Here is a 16260-nt window from a genome sequence, read left to right on the forward strand (position 1 = left end):
TAATTCAAGGTGTTTGATTAACTTTTAAAAACTTGAGCATTGGTAGATTTAAAATCAAAAGGAAAACTTATGAAATGATCTGGTCTGCTTTTAAAGCTGAGTAGAAGCAAGAAAACAGTGGTCTTACCCTTCTTTACTTAGATATTTTTATGTGACTTTTATCTAAATCACTTAACAGATTTGAATCTTCTACGTTTATCACATGTATTAACATGAGGCTAGAAGTGATTATTTCCTATCTAACCAGTAGTTATCCTCAGATAATGTCTATCAAGTATTTTTCTATGCCAAAGATAAGTAGCATAAATATAGATTAAGTTTATAAATATTGTGCAATTCTGATCTTATGCACACACATGAGACTACATAAAGAAGCACAAGAGAACTTTAGGACAAAAGATCACCAAAGTTCCTAAACATGTTTATAATCAAGTTGAACAAAGGGAGAAATAACATAACTTCTTCAAGATAAGGCCAAAGCTGCTTTTCAAAACAAACAAAAAAGGTGACTCTTAGTAATGTTGTGTTCCTATGTGAAAATCTCATTTTATGGAAAGCATTTATATGATTTCAAATAAGGTATTTACATTTTTTTACAGTATGTAAAACATACTGTTTTACATTTACTGACTCACTTGTTCCATATTTCACAACCAAACATTATGCACATAAGTCAGTGGTAAGTGGTACATATTGCAAATATGATAGTCATACTTGCCTTTCATCACCTTATGATTTATATAGAGATATATAAGCAAGTAAGTTCAATCATGCATTGTAGGAGCTAAGATGCAATGGGTCAAAGTAGAAAAGGAGCCCAAAGGCAATCCTATTTAAAGGCCTCCACAAGTGCTGCGAGTCCATTTATTCATCACTCAGTATTAGGGATTAGGTACTGGGATGGTTTGCTTATGAGAAAATTATTTATGAGGACAACTTACAAAGCTGCTTGATATATGAAGCATTACTTTTTCCTTAGCTCTGTCAGGGTGAGCCCAAGTCACAAAGAATTTAAAGTAGACAAGAAAGAGTATTAAAGAGAAATGGAAAGAAACCAATACTTTACAAGGATCCAAAAATCCTAGGCTTATGCAAGACTTTCATAGGCAGCATCTAATTATCCTCATGACAACTTTACCAATGCATAACTTGTTTGAGGTGAAACTTCTAGATCAATGTTCAGAGACCCAGGTGAGCTCTCCAATTTATGTTTCAAGAGAAATGGGAATTGTGATATAACACTTGTTTCCATAATATGGAGTTCATTTCACTTAGCATCATCTTATGTGTTCATAAAGGCATAGCTATTGGGCTCTTGTGATCCTCTGCTGTGACTAACCTAAACCTGTACTAATTATTCCCTATGAGGGAGACCAGAGAGTCCATGTTTCTTTGGGTCTGGCTCACTTCACTTAGTATAGGTATAGAACTAGGAAAGTGAAAGGGAATACCAAAATCGAGAGACACAGGATTAAAAGACAAACAACTACAAAAGCAATACTTGCAAAACTGTTTGGTGTAAACCAACTGAACAACTCATAGAGGGAGAGGGAAAGGGGGAAGAGAGGGGGGGATTGAGGGAGGAGGTAACAAATAGTACAAGAAATGTATCTAATGCCTAAAGTATGAAACTGTAACCTCTCTGTACATCACTTTGACAATAAATAAAAAAAATTTAAATTTAAAAAATAAAAAAGAAACAGAAAAAAAAGAGAAATGAATTGGTTAAACTTGTAGTGAAGGAAGGACTATCGGTAAAGGCACTAAGGTTAGATGACCTGAAAAATCATAAATCATAATTAATGTAAGTAGAGAACTAGTAACTGTGTAAATTGAACCATATGTATTTGTATTGAACTGACTGGTTATATCTTTAGAGAAGGCCAGTTTTGTGTTGTGCCTTTTTCTCTCTCTCATTATCTATGAATATATATATATGCATGCACATATATACATATGCATATGGTTGTAATCACTTCTTTATAATATCCAAGACTCAAAATATTTCATTTTAACCTGTGTCCCCAAAATTATATAAAAAACTAAATATATAAATACGTCAGACACTACATAATCAATATTTACTTTATAATCTGTGTTATATAAAATGCTTTAGATTCTATTCAAATTCAAAATCTAACTCCCAGGCCTCATGCTTTCTGATGCTAAAATTGAGATGAGAGAGAGAGAGAGAGAGTGAGAGTGTGTGTGTGTGTGTTTAATTTGCTTTTGGCAGGGTACAATAGACAGATTTCTTCTTAGCCAAGTGAAATAGCTTGTTTGCTGTTTCAAAAGCCACTGTAAATCTTAGTGTTGGATCATACCTGAATTCCTATTTACTCAAGAGGCTGAGATCTGAGAATGATGGTTCAAAACCAGCCAAGGACAATGTCTGTGTGTTTCTTATCTCCAATTAACCACCAAAAAGCTGGAAGTAGAGATATGGCTCAAGTGGTAGAGTGCCCGCCTTGAGTGAAAAAGCTAAGGAACAGTAACCAGAACTCACTAGTAACACAAAGGAAAAGCATTGCACTGTAAAGAAAAATGGAAAAACACTCAAACAAATGGAATTTAATGTATAAGCTTCTCATTATTTTCACATTTTATTATAATGTGAAACGTTTGTAGAAATTGATGATTATAATATAATATATTGGTTTATGTGCATATAACTAAGCAAATTTGCACTAAGGTCCTTACAGAAATGAATACAATACTAGAAAATTCCTAGTTCAATTTTTCAAAATGTGAACAAATAAGAAAAAAAGTAAAAAAGATTAGAATAAACAGGTTTTAGAAAATATGTAATGGTACGCCTCTGAAAGCTTAGATCTGTAAGCTGCAGTTAGTTTTCTTCATGAATTCTGTTTCATAACGTTTATGTTTTCTTTTCTTTGTGTAGCCCATTCTGGTACCCAAAACCCAGTTAAATTCTAAGTGCATGACTATCAAAAAAGAAAAGAAGGTGAAAGATTCATACAATCTGAAGGAGACAGGCTGAACCAATGCAAAAGTGATTCTTACATGACACTGTGTTGGAAATAAGCTTTACAACTGGGTGGGTTGGAGAACTGGGGCTAAGGGAAAGCAGGAGAAAATGAGGGGAGGGGGAAATACTGTTTGAAAAGAAATGCACTAATTATTTTTCAACCTTCTTATGTAACTCTGTATCTCACCTTTACAATAAAAAATTTAATTAGAAAAAAATCCAAATTCTTTCTCTGTTTTTGTTTCACCAGTCTTGGAGCTTGAACTCAAAGCCTGGGCACTGTCCCTGAGCTTCTTTTTTTCAAGGCTAGCACTCTACCACTTGAGCCATAGCACGACTTCTGGCTTTTTCTGTTCATGTGGTGCTGAGGAATCGAACCCAGGGCTTCATTCATGTTAGGCAAGCACTCTACAGCTAAGCCACCAGCCAAAAATTCCAAATTCTTTACATATTTTATTATATACTTCACAAAAGCCTTAGAGATATACTTCTTAAAGAAATACAGTAAACAATTGGCAAGTATCATTAAAACATGGAGCTAACAGGAGATATACTATTATCTAAATCTTAAGATCTTAAGTATAGAACTTCCTGTTAAACTTGAGTTTGCACACTATTTCTTGCATATTTAAAGTTTATTACATAATTTTACTTGGGCTCATAATTTCTGTAAAAGGCACTGTTGGGGATAAAATGATACACATGTATCAGTACTGTCATTAAATCCCCTAAAACCAGAGAGCAAGACACAGCTATTATTTTGAAAATATAAATCTCTTTAATATGTGTATGTAATTTCTTATCAGCAGATTAAATTTTGAGAAGTATGAATTTAGATACTTAATTATTGTTTTGCTCTGTTTCATTAGGAAACTATAAATTTTAGACATTCTTTTACCATTTTTACATTGGTTATTTTGAATATAACTTCTTAAATTTTTCCAAGTTTAACATTTCCAAGCCTTCAGGAGTTTGATTTAGTTCATAAATCTTAAAAAAAAAAAAAAAAAAAAAAAAAAGAAAGAAAGAAAGAAAGAACTGAACTTGGAAGTGGTGCTGTGGCTCAAGTGGTTGTGCACTAGCCTTGAGCTTGAAGAGCTCAGGGACAGCTCCCAGGCCAAGACAAACAAACAAACAAAAAAGAACTGGAAAAATTATATTTTGTAGATTTTAGTTAGCAGAAAAAGGAAATCCAAATTAGAAATGTTCATTTAGTATATTTTGAGAATGTTAATATAGTGCTTTTTTACAGTTGATTTATAATTTCCTTCATTCTGATCTCTTGAGAATATGTAGACTACATTTTTCTGAGCTTCCTTTCCAGTTTTGCATGGTCATAGATTTTTTTTTGTCATAGATTTTTTCATTGCCAATGTTTGGACTCATGTTCTTTTCTTTCTATATCATACCATCTGCTTTTTGCCCTCCAGAATTCATGAAATGTTCTGTCTGATTATAACCCTTCCTTTTTGGAACTCCCTTGTGGATTTTAAAGTTTCCTTTCATTCATCTTTTTTGGTTCTTGTCATTTCAGACTGACTGGAGTGGGAGAGGAAGATAAGTCTTCCTTCCATTTAAACCTGAAATCTTTTTTTTTTTTTTTTTTTTTTTTTGGCCAGTCCTGGGCCTTGGACTCAGGGCCTGAGCACTGTCCCTGGCTTCCTTTTTGCTCAAGGCTAGCACTCTGCCACTTGAGCCACAGCGCCACTTCTGGCTGTTTTCTGTATATGTGGTGCTAGGGCATCGAACCCAGGGCCTCATGTATATGAGGCAAGCTCTCTTGCCACTAGGCCATATCCCCAGCCCTAAACCTGAAATCTTAAATGTTCAAAAAATGAATATTATTTCATCAATTGGTACTGACAGCTGAAGACATTTAATTGTCATGTTGCTAATCACTGGGATTTTCCACAGTATAGAATATCATTAATTATAAAATGCCTGAATACCTTGAAAAAACAATTGCCATTCTTTTTGCTCTTGTTGTTTTAATAGAGATTTGCCTGTTGACCAAGGGACGCCGCACTGCCAGTGTCCGAGCTGATACATACTGTCGTCTTTATTCCCTTTCCGTGGACAATTTCAATGAGGTCCTGGAGGAGTACCCAATGATGAGGAGAGCCTTCGAGACAGTTGCCATTGACCGACTAGATCGAATAGGTACTGTTTACTTTTCAACTCCCTTCAAACCCAATACAGTTCTAGCCTACTGTATGTAGTAATATAAGTTTATTATAGTAAGTCTCCAATATTACTTCATTCCTTCCTTGTTAGTTTGTGTAGAACTAGCAGTTAATTGTAGTTATACTTCTAGAACAATCTGAGGTCCTATCAAGCCTTTGTAAGTATTCTGGGCTTATTTATTCATGTCTGTTTTTATCAGCTGCACAGTCTGAAACTCCAAATGATGATGCCAAAACAGTTTGAATGTTCAGGTAAAACACACTGATACAGATTCTCAATAGAACTAACATAGAATTCAAATACAATAGCATGAGTCTGTATTACAAACCAAATTCTCTCATAGGGCACATTTTTCATGTTTAAGATTTGGTTTTATATTTCATCTTTCTATTAACAAATTGAAAGTTTGTACATTCAAATTGTTCTCAGAAGAAACTTACTGAAGTGTTTGTAATACAGACTCCAGCAGAAAGCACCTGGCTAGAAGAGTCCCACATAGTTGTTTTCCTTAGCAAACATGAATGTTTCTTAAATTCCCCAAGATATAAATATATATATATATATATATTAGACCTCATTAGTTTTGCTAGTTTTCAGATTTACATAAATGTCAGTAAAATTAAATAAAAATGGCTTTCCCTAGATATTCTGGAAAATTCTGTATCATAATGTCAAATGTGTATTCATTTTCTAAATCTACAACCTCCTATCCACCCTGCTCCTCTCTGCCCCCTTTCATAATTTAATTCTAGCCTTTGTCATATCTCAGTTAAACATCACTCCCAGTAGAACCTTCTCTGAAGCCCTACCCTCTACTAGGCCTTTTGTATATTCTAGTTTCTTTGAACTGGCACTGCCTTCATATAGCAATTGCTCTGGGATTATTAAGCTTTGTGAATGAAGGGATGAGAGATAACCTTTAATTCACTATTACATTCAAAGTACCTTGTACACAGTGCACTTGTGTTGAAAAAGAGGAGGGAGGGAGGGAGAAAGTAAAGAATAAGTGGATCTAAGGAGATGGCGGGGAGACGGGGGGGCTGAGATCAGACAGAAGTAAACAAAGCTTCTCAGCTGCTTTCTTGTTATTTAAGGAAAGGACTTGGATATATTTTTAAATCAGCATTTTTGGTACCTCCCATCTTTCTTTCCCTCTATACTATAGAACAGACTGGATGAAGATCTGAAATTAAGAGAAATAAAGGTAGAAAGGGATGTTAGCACTGGTTATTAAGAAAGTACAAGAGGCCAGGAATCAGAGGCTCATGACTGTAGTTCCAGCTACTCAGGAGGCTGAGATCTAAGGATCATAGTTCAAAGCCAGCCTGGCAGGAAAGTCCATGGAGACTTTTATCTCCAATAAACTACTCAAAAAGCCAGAAGTGGTGTTGTGGCTCATGTGGTAGAGCACTCACCTTGAGCAATAGAAGCTCAAGAACAGTGCCCAGGCCCAGAGTTCAAGCCCTAGGACCAGGGGGAAAAAAAGAGCATAAGAGATTTATACTGATTAAGAATTAACAGGATATTATTACCCAGTGAGACAGTACCTATGAAATTCTCAGGAGTGGGAACTCCTGAAAACATAGTTTGAAAAGAACTACCTTTCTTCTAGTATTTAGGTCAGACACAGAAACTATGCTCTTTGAGTATTTGAGCTTTGCTGTAAGCCAGGTAATATTTTTGATTATTATTTTTTTCATCCCTCAGAAAATCATATCTGTTTCCATCCTGAAAAACACATTTCATGTAACTTTAGATATAATATTTTATTCAGAAAATTGTTTCATTGTTTTCAATTATATTCGCTTGGGCATTATTGTATCAAGATGTTATTAAAAAAAAGTCGGTCCTTTTCTTTCACTAATATACTGTTGATTCTAATTGTTCTTCTGCTAGAGGATTTGCATTTATTGCAAACCAATGGAAAAGATGATGGCAGGAAGTAGAGCTAATGTTTATTGAAGTCCTGGAGTGCGCTGAGAGCTTTGAAAGCCCTGTGCCCCTGGCACTCACAGTGACAATTCAGAAGAGGAATAATCATGAAGCAATTCTCAATCTGGCTGCATATAAGGCTTCCCTGGGGAAATTTGCTTTTGAAGTACTGAAATCTAAACCTCATGCCAGCTCATTTACACCTAATTGGCATGACTGGACATACGTATTTTTAAAGCTCTAAAGATGAGAGAAATATGCAGCTAAGATTAAGAATCATTGATACTGGGCACTGATCAAAATTCAAGATTCTGTCACAGTGCCCTTTGAACTTGCACAAGGAAATAGCCTGGAGTTGTAGTTATACGCAGCATCAGTTCAGCAAGCATGGTCTGACCTAAGGCACACCAGATGACCATAGGTGCACCTGATTTCATCCTCAGCTGGTATGCACAGCAAATTCCTCTCTTTCCTTCCCAGCACTTTCTTTCTAACTTTCTTGGATGTTGTTTTTGGTCTTCCTATGTCAGATTCTCCTTTCTAGTTAAAGTGGGGTTATAGACACACTGCATACCAGTTTTCAGAATGAAATGAACAATAACAGCAATAGCCACAACAAAACTATCTACAGTATTTTGTAGTCTGCTTGTCAGTGCCACTGCTCAGTGCCTAGCTCTGTCCCCTATGATCCTTTCATGAACACACAGGATGAAATTCAACTGTTCATTCCAAAACCTCTCTCTTCTCCCATTTTTTTACGGCAGTTCTCCTTTTTAGCATCCCATTTCCTCTGAAAAGAGGATATTTGTCATCTTGTAGGAGGTCACATTTTCCAGGCAGATACAGGAAACCATAAGGCAAAAATCCATTTCTATTTGGTATCTCAAGGTGAGCTAGTTGGTTTGTTGGTTTTGCTTTTTGCCTTATAAGCCTTCAAAACATTGGCACCCTCAGCTTTCAGGAGCCGCACTCACTTGATGTACATTGACCAACGTGTAGCCTCTCTAAGGATCTATCTTTCTTCTTGCTGACAGGTAAGAAAAACTCCATTCTTCTGCAAAAATTCCAGAAGGATCTGAACACTGGTGTTTTTAACAATCAGGAGAATGAAATCCTGAAGCAGATTGTGAAACATGACAGGGAGATGGTGCAAGCCATCGCTCCTATCAACTATCCCCAAATGGCAGGCATGAATTCCACATCGACGACCACTACCCCAACCTCTCGCATAAGGACACAATCTCCACCGGTGTACACTGCCACCAGCTTGTCTCACAGCAATCTGCACTCCCCCATCCCCAGCACACAGATACCCCAACCTTCGGCCATCCTCTCTCCCTGCTCCTACACCACTGCGGTCTGCAGCCCTCCAGTACAGAGCCCACTGGCCACGCGAACTTTCCACTATGCCTCTCCCACGGCCTCCCAGTTGTCACTCATACAGCAACCACAGCTTCCGCAGCCCCAAGCCCCGCAGCCTCAGCCTCAGCAGCCACCCCAACAGCCACAGACACCCAGCAGCTCCACGCCGAAAAACGAAGTGCACAAGAGTACACAGGCGCTTCATAACACCACCCTGACGCGAGAGGTCAGGCCGCTGTCGGCCTCGCAGCCCTCGCTGCCCCACGAGGTCTCCACCCTGATCTCCAGACCTCATCCTACTGTGGGCGAGTCCCTGGCCTCCATCCCTCAGCCCATGACGGCTGTACTCAGCACCGGCCTCCCAGCAGCAGGCAGGAGCACTGTCCCCCAGAGGGTCACCCTCTTCCGACAGATGTCATCGGGAGCCATCCCTCCCAACCGAGGAGTCCCACCCGCACCCCCTCCACCAGCTGCCCTCCTGAGAGAGCCTTCTTCCATCCTCAGCACAGACCCAGAGGCAGAAAAGCCACGTTTCGCTTCTAATTTATGATCCCTGCTGATTGTCAAAGAAGAAAAATACTCTCATAAACTGAGAATCTCCTCAGATCTTTTATTCTATCTCCTGATAGATCATATAGCCTATGACAGAGATGTTTTAGACAGCTCTGGCCTACATGTGAAATGTAAAAGAAAATATATATATATATATATGCACACACTATTAAATCTCTATATAAATACCCAAAAGGAAGTTCAAGAGAACTGTTTAGCATTCAGTGTTGTGTGTCTTCCTTTCTTAAAGAACATTAAAGGATTTAAAATGTTGTTGTAAGATTATTTATTTCTAACCTACATTTACTTAATTCTTTTGGTATATGTATTTCTCTCTCTTAAGAAGAGTTCTTGGCTACAAGGGGAACAAAACTCAGATTAAGAAAAAGATGGGGGCAACTCAACTGAGCTTGGGAATAGTACCAATCAATGATTTCTTTCATTAGGGGTGTCTAGGAATCTAAATTGTTACTCCTTCCTTATGGGGGATCAAATAGCAAATCTCATTTTATAGATCTAAGTTATATTTTGGTGCTTTCAAATTTGAAGTAGGAGAAAAAAAGTATGCATTGCAGGCGTGGCCACCATAGGAAACTAGCATTTATTTCTATAGTTAAGTCTATATCTCTCTAAGTACAAACATGTTCATTGATCTTTTGGAAAGCTGAGGGATGGGTGTTTGTCTTCATGTGTTATTGGACTTTTACCAAGACTCAATCCATGTTAGTTGTAAATAACTTTTTCAATCCAAATAAAAATAGCTCTTCTGTGTTGTACGAGGGTACAAGTCACTGTTGAGTAATTTAGTTTTGTTGCTTCACTTCAAAACTTAGTTTTAAATTTTACAAAAAAAAATCCGTGATAATTACTCAATTGTAATGCAATGGCTTGAAACCTATACTATTATTTTAACCTGCAATGTTTTATGCAAAATTGTATGCTTGAATCTACAAATTGCTTGTATTACACCAAAATGAATTACTTTTCTTCTTTCTTGCCATAATCAAGCATCTCAAAATAGTTCCTGCATGCTTTGGGGGTGGGGGAAAACAGGTTCAAATCAGTTATTGTAAGAAAGGCTTACAGTATTTCTCATTTCTAGGAAAGTATAACAATTCATTAATTACCTATCTTAAAATTGTTATAAGGCTGACTTGGATCTCTGAATTAAGTCTAGAAGTGAGGTTTTTCACTTTCATTTCATATTATTACTATTGTTATTATTTAAATAATTATTTGTAAACTTCAAGTTGATTTGGAGTTGTGAGTGTAGTGTGTTCTGTGTCTTCACTGTGGTTGGTGGCTTACTGTGGTGTTCATTTAAATAAACACAACATACAGTCATGTCTGTTTGAGAACACACATTTTACTCTATGTATCTTATAAGTGGTTGGTAAATCTTAAGGCATGTGGTGACTAACATAGACCTTAGATTAGGAGTTTGATTTTGTTTTTCTACTGTGTTGAAAATACTATGGACAGAAAGCAGGGTCAATGTTGAAAGTCCAAGAGTACTGTTTGCTTGTTTGTTTGTTTGTTACCTTAATTATTTTTAAGGTCTGTGAGCATCAGCTTCTTCTCCAAGAAGTCTTTTAGCAATCATTTGTGCCTAATGCATCCCACAAATGGGGTGGATGGCTGGAACACAGTGGGAAGATTCCTAATCCCCAACTTCGGTAAATAACTCAAGTTGAGAAAATGAGCTAAAGTTGAAGTCCTCAGTATCTTTGGCACTGATGATACGTTAAGAAGACCTTAATGAAGATCACATTGTAGGGGGCAGGGCCTCCACACAGACTTGAGGACAGAAAACAAAACCAAAAACTCTAAAGTGGATCCATGCTGCCTGTTATGCCTTTTATGGATACCTATGATACCAAAATGAGATGTCATATTGACTTTCTAACATATCCCAACTTGTGCAGAAGTAATCTATGATACTAGTTAATACAATATTCTCATTAACATGTTGATGACAAATGATGGCATGTCAGGATTGATGTGAGATTGTTTAGTCTACCTAGAATCTATGGGAGAGCTGCAAGACCATTTACATATCAGTACAAAACTCCTTTATTTTATTAAAATATGAGAATTAAGTCCAGCTTATTAAGATCATACATTGGTCCTTTAAATTATTAAAGGTATACATTTGATAGGACTAATGGGTTTGGTAGTGAAATATTTATATATATATATATATATATATATGAATTTTTGTTTTTTTTTTTTAAATTTTAAGCACTATTGGGACACATAAGCATAATTGAATTGCATGGTCTTTCAGTGCAACCATACAATTTATATTCAGTTTGTAATAGAATGAGGGAAAAGACTCTAAGGTTTATATGTTAAACTAATGAAGTGGTACAGGGTAAATTATGTGCACATATATGTATGAATGTATATATGCTTAGGTTAAGATAAAAAGACTCACATTCCTGTATTTTAAAGGTTTATTGATAGTGAGAAGTGACCTCTTTTCTCTGTACATAGCCAAGCCCATAAGTATGGAGATTTAATCTGTACAGAAAGAAATGTATTATTGAAAAGACTGGTCTTTTTTGCTGCTGGAAAGTTAGCTGATTCTTATAATTGTGTGATCAGGGATGAGGTAGAGTATTTCTTTTGTCTTTGCTCAAAGCCATACACTTATAAATATATATAAAGATTACTAATAAATTCAACAAAAAAACTAAAATCATGAATATTTTATTTTATAAATATGCTCTAATCTAATATTTTCCTCTATTTCACATTTGCCTCTGTATTACTTTTTATCGAGTGAATTCCAAGGGGGCTTGACTTTGACAATCATCACAAAATTAATTATAAATGTTCTTGAATTGTAAAATGGAAATATTTTCATTAGAACTTGAGTTTCCCAACCATTTCCTTTGTCTTTCACATATTAAATTTGAGTTTATTCTCTGCTCCTAGCCTTCTTAGAGTATGACTGGTTCTAAATTTCCAAACAGCCATTCCTACTAGATATGGAGATAAGAAATTACTGATCTGTAGTCCTATTTTGTTACAGCCTTTGAGCTTGCAAATGCTTTTCAATAGAAGTACCAGCTTCCCATGAATCAAACCAGAAAGCCTGGTCTGGAGTTGATTACAGGGAAGATAATGGAAAAGCCAGCACACCTGGAACTGAGGATAGATGTCAGGCTTGGAAACTGATTCTCCTCATCAAGTACATAGCCTGTCCCCAGACCTCCGTAACCTCTCCAGTAGTAAACAAGTCCCAGAGGAAAGCCTTTCTATATCTAAAAGGTGATTGTTTCAAAAGTTAAGTACTTAAAGGGGCGCAGTATTTTCAGCATATCTCAAAGTCATCAGTCAAGTTACTCAAATGATTCCTATAAGGCTTAAGCAATTCCACAGAATAATAAAATAAATACTTTTATTTGTTTTGTTTCATTTCATTGTGTGTTGGTGGTACCAGACTTTGAACTTAGGGGTTTGTGCTTTTGAGGCAAGTGCTCCACTATTTGAATGCTGATATCCTTCCTGCCAAGCACTTTCATTTGCCATTATTTAGGTGATGGGCTCTCCTCAGACAGAAATCTTCCTGTTTATGCCATCTGGGTAGCAGGAATTATGGGTATGTATCACTAGTTGTTTATCAAAATGAAGGTGTCAGAACCTTTTACCTGGGCAGTCCTCTGTACAGTCTGCTCATATAGCTAGGGCTATATGTTGATGGTACCACCCTTGGCCAGTAAATAATAATTTATTAATTTAAGACTGAGATGGTTTATGCTTTAGAGTAATAGTGATCTCTGATATCACTCAGTATTATTTATAAATCTCTATACATTCTTTTCTTTAGATTAAGTTCTTATATTTCCTTCCTCCTTAGGAAGTCATTTTCATTATCTATTAACTTTTTTAATGTGTGTGCATGTGGGGTGTGTGTGTGTATGTGTGTGTGTGTGTTTCTGTGTGTGTGTGTGTGTATGCTGGTACTGGGGTTTGAATTATTTGTTAAAAGCTATTTACCACTTAAGCTACAGGTCCATTTTCAGCTTTCTTTTATTTTTGGTGTTTAGTAGAAGATATGACTCTCATGGACTTTCCTGTTTGGGCAGTCTAAGATCCTCAGATCTCAGCTTCCTGAGTAGCTAGGTTTACAGGTGTGAATTTCCAACACCTGGCTCTGTGAAATCTTGTGGGAACAAGATTTTTCTTCTTCTCTGATCCTACTAAAACATGTGCTATAAAATGTAAGTATGGTCAGTTTGTTCATATGTACTGTACTTAACCAAATTTTATTAAATTCTAGGACAATGTATGCTATATCATGAGAACGAAATGTGGTCCTAGAATATAGTAATTGAATGCCAAGGTATTTTGAGGTCTACAAAGAGTGGCCAAACGTTTAAGGAGGTATGAGTGGTTGCATGTTCCAGGTTGCACCTTAGTCCTGTAATAGAACTTCAGACCTTTTTTCTAAAATCAAACTGGAGATTTTCTTTAAAAGATTTGTCATTGAAAGTTACTTATATAGACAGCTGTCTAACAGTGACTCTCTTAAGCAATTTTAATTTTTTTCCTTTTTAACAAATGGCATCATAAAAAAGGCAAATGATTAAGTTGATCACAAAAAGAACTACATTTAATAGGAATTTTAAAAATATAAATGACCTTGTCTAAATCCAGCAAGGATTTAGGAGCAAATTAATCCAGAACACCCATATTCATCTTCCTCCCACTTTGGAGATTTAACCAAAGGCCATTTCTTTTTTTTTTATTTCCAAGAGAGTAATTAATATTTTAATTAATACATATGTCATATATATGTCATTTGTTCTAATTCATATTCTCAGCTTTGAGTTACAAAACATATGGACCTCTCTGTACAGAAACAACTTCAAAGCATCTTCACAAATCTGCCACCACAAAGGACGTAGAGACTCAAAATCTTCATCTCCAAAAGGTTTTGTCATCAGGCCAAAGGTTCTATAATCAAAGATTCTATCAAAGTGTTTGTGTAACCATAATTATCACTAAGTCTACATGTTAAAATGTATTACTGATAACTTGAAATAAAGTAATTCATAATTTCAGAGAGGAAAATATTGGAGACTATTTACAATCCCACACTACTTTATGTGGGTGCTAGCCCAGGGGAAGGCACAAATGTTACCAGGAAACTGGAATGAGGTAGTGAAATTTCACTTGCTTTTCATAAGACAAACAACATGGAAGAAAATAACACAATGTACAGGATAGGTTTACATGAGAGACAGAACCTAATGGAGGGAAAAAGAATTAGAATGTGAAAGATGGGAAATAACTGATAAATAAATGAAGCATGATCTTTAGCCAGGTTTTACTGAAAGAATCATATTCCAAAGATTAACCTAAGTAGACATGTTTTGAAGATGCTTCATTTCCAGCACAGCATAAATGGTTGCTATGCCCAAAGAAAAACTAGTCCTTTATAGTTTGGTTTTGTTTTCCCAGAGCTGAGGACCGAACTTAGGGCCTTACCTTGGCCAGGCAGGCGCTCTTCAGCTGAGCTAAATCCCCAGCCCAGAGAAACTAGTATTAATTGGCTTTAATTGTAACTTTAACAATATCATTTGAGCAGAGAATGTAATTTATCCAATGTAATTTATCCAGCTGAGTAAATTAAAATATATAATACATCTTCAAAGTTAAGAAACTATTTTATGTTTCCATCAGATTTATGCAGTTATTAAGCATAGTTATTCAGACTTCTTTTTCACTTAAGTAAAAGAATTTTACAAATTAATAATTTTAAATTGAAGCAGAGTTGTTATAGTTTCCAATAGAGAAAATTCAGGTTTGTAGAAGCAAAATGAAAAAAAATTAAAAAGACATGTGAAAGAAGGAGGACCAGAGATAAAATGATTTGCCAAATATATTCTTGCTTCTTTCTTGTGTTTGTACATGGAAATCATGAAGCGCTCATTTCAAACTCCAGTTTTCCAGATAGATAGATGATAGTCACAAAGATGAACAGACAGACAAACAGTTATAGAAGGCTTGTGCACACTTAAGTAGCATATATTCTCCATGCTCATATTAACTTGATTGGCTTATGAACATGGGTGCAAAGAGCTGTGATTATTTTCTTCATAAATATAACCTTGAAATGTTAAACTATGTTTAACCTCTCAATTAAGAACAGCATTCAGCCCCAGTGGCAAGTTAATACAGTGCTTTGTCTCTTCTTAGCAACAGCAGTCCCTTTGTGAATTCTTTTTGCCAGCCAGACAAAACTCCTTGCAAGCTATATTTTCCTAATCGTTGAAATGATCTAGATTAGCTCTACTGTTTGAGATCAAAAATAAAAATTGGATTACAATTGTGTGTAACTCATAAACAATCCTGGAGATCTTCTGAAAAATGTTCCACATTCATTTATATACAGTGCTTCTCAGATTCCAACCTACAAGATATAGAAAATTAGTAAGATTTGCTTATGTCTAATGTATCATAGTTTAATAAATAACTAGAATTACTTTTACTCTCATAGACAATCAATAAACAACTCTATTCATTTTGGAGTATGTATGCTTCTTTTTAAAGAGATACTTATTTATTTTCTGCATAACAATATTTATTTCTATGTGTAAAGCCTGACTTCTTATTTTTCAGAGAACCTTAATGTATGTGATGAACTGAGCTAGCCTTATCAGTCTTTACGTGAGCCTCATAAGCAGAAATCTACTACCTTATTTTGTTAATTGCTACTCCAGATTTTGAGACTTGGCAAGTTATGAAAGGCTTGGCTAGCTTTGCTAATACTATTTTTTTCACGTAATTTTTCAGTTAAATTGATTTAAAGTATATACCAAAGTTTTAATTTAACATTGACAAGGGAGTTCCATGTAAGACAAAGATTCTTTATGGATAGAATGACTGTAATTATAGGTGAACAAGAAAAGAAGCAGAGGGAAGAACGAAAATAGAAATGAAAGAAAAGAAAAATATGCAGGGAAATGAAGGAAAGAAGGAAGGAAGGAAGGAATGAAGGAAGGGAGGAAGGGAGGGAGGGAGGGAGGGAGGGAGGGAGGGAGAGAGGGGGAAGGGAAGACATAAATTGATTCAACCAAATTGATTGGATGTTATTAAGTTCATCATAAATCAGAATATTCATTGCATAGAAAAATATTTCTAGTAGAGTTCTCACTTTTTCCAAAGTCCTTCAGAGTTTTTCAAGTATATTATTAGAAATATTAAATGTTGGAGGTAGCATTGTAGCT

General features: G+C 35.8%; 1 protein-coding gene across 1 annotated transcript in view; it reads left to right on the forward strand.

Annotated features, from left to right (window-relative positions):
* Hcn1 (hyperpolarization activated cyclic nucleotide gated potassium channel 1) overlaps positions 1–9158 on the forward strand; it is a 336525-nt gene extending 327367 nt beyond the window's left edge. Inside the window, exons 7-8 of the mRNA XM_048368455.1 lie at positions 4985–5149; positions 8140–9158. Of these exons, the coding sequence (XP_048224412.1) occupies positions 4985–5149; positions 8140–9017 (1043 nt within the window). The 3' untranslated portion in view covers positions 9018–9158. The remainder of the gene's footprint in view (positions 1–4984; positions 5150–8139) is intronic.
* The last annotated feature ends 7102 nt before the right edge of the window (positions 9159–16260 follow it).

Source organism: Perognathus longimembris, chromosome 19 (genome assembly GCF_023159225.1).
Source record: "Perognathus longimembris pacificus isolate PPM17 chromosome 19, ASM2315922v1, whole genome shotgun sequence".
NCBI classification, from domain to species: domain Eukaryota; kingdom Metazoa; phylum Chordata; class Mammalia; order Rodentia; family Heteromyidae; genus Perognathus; species Perognathus longimembris.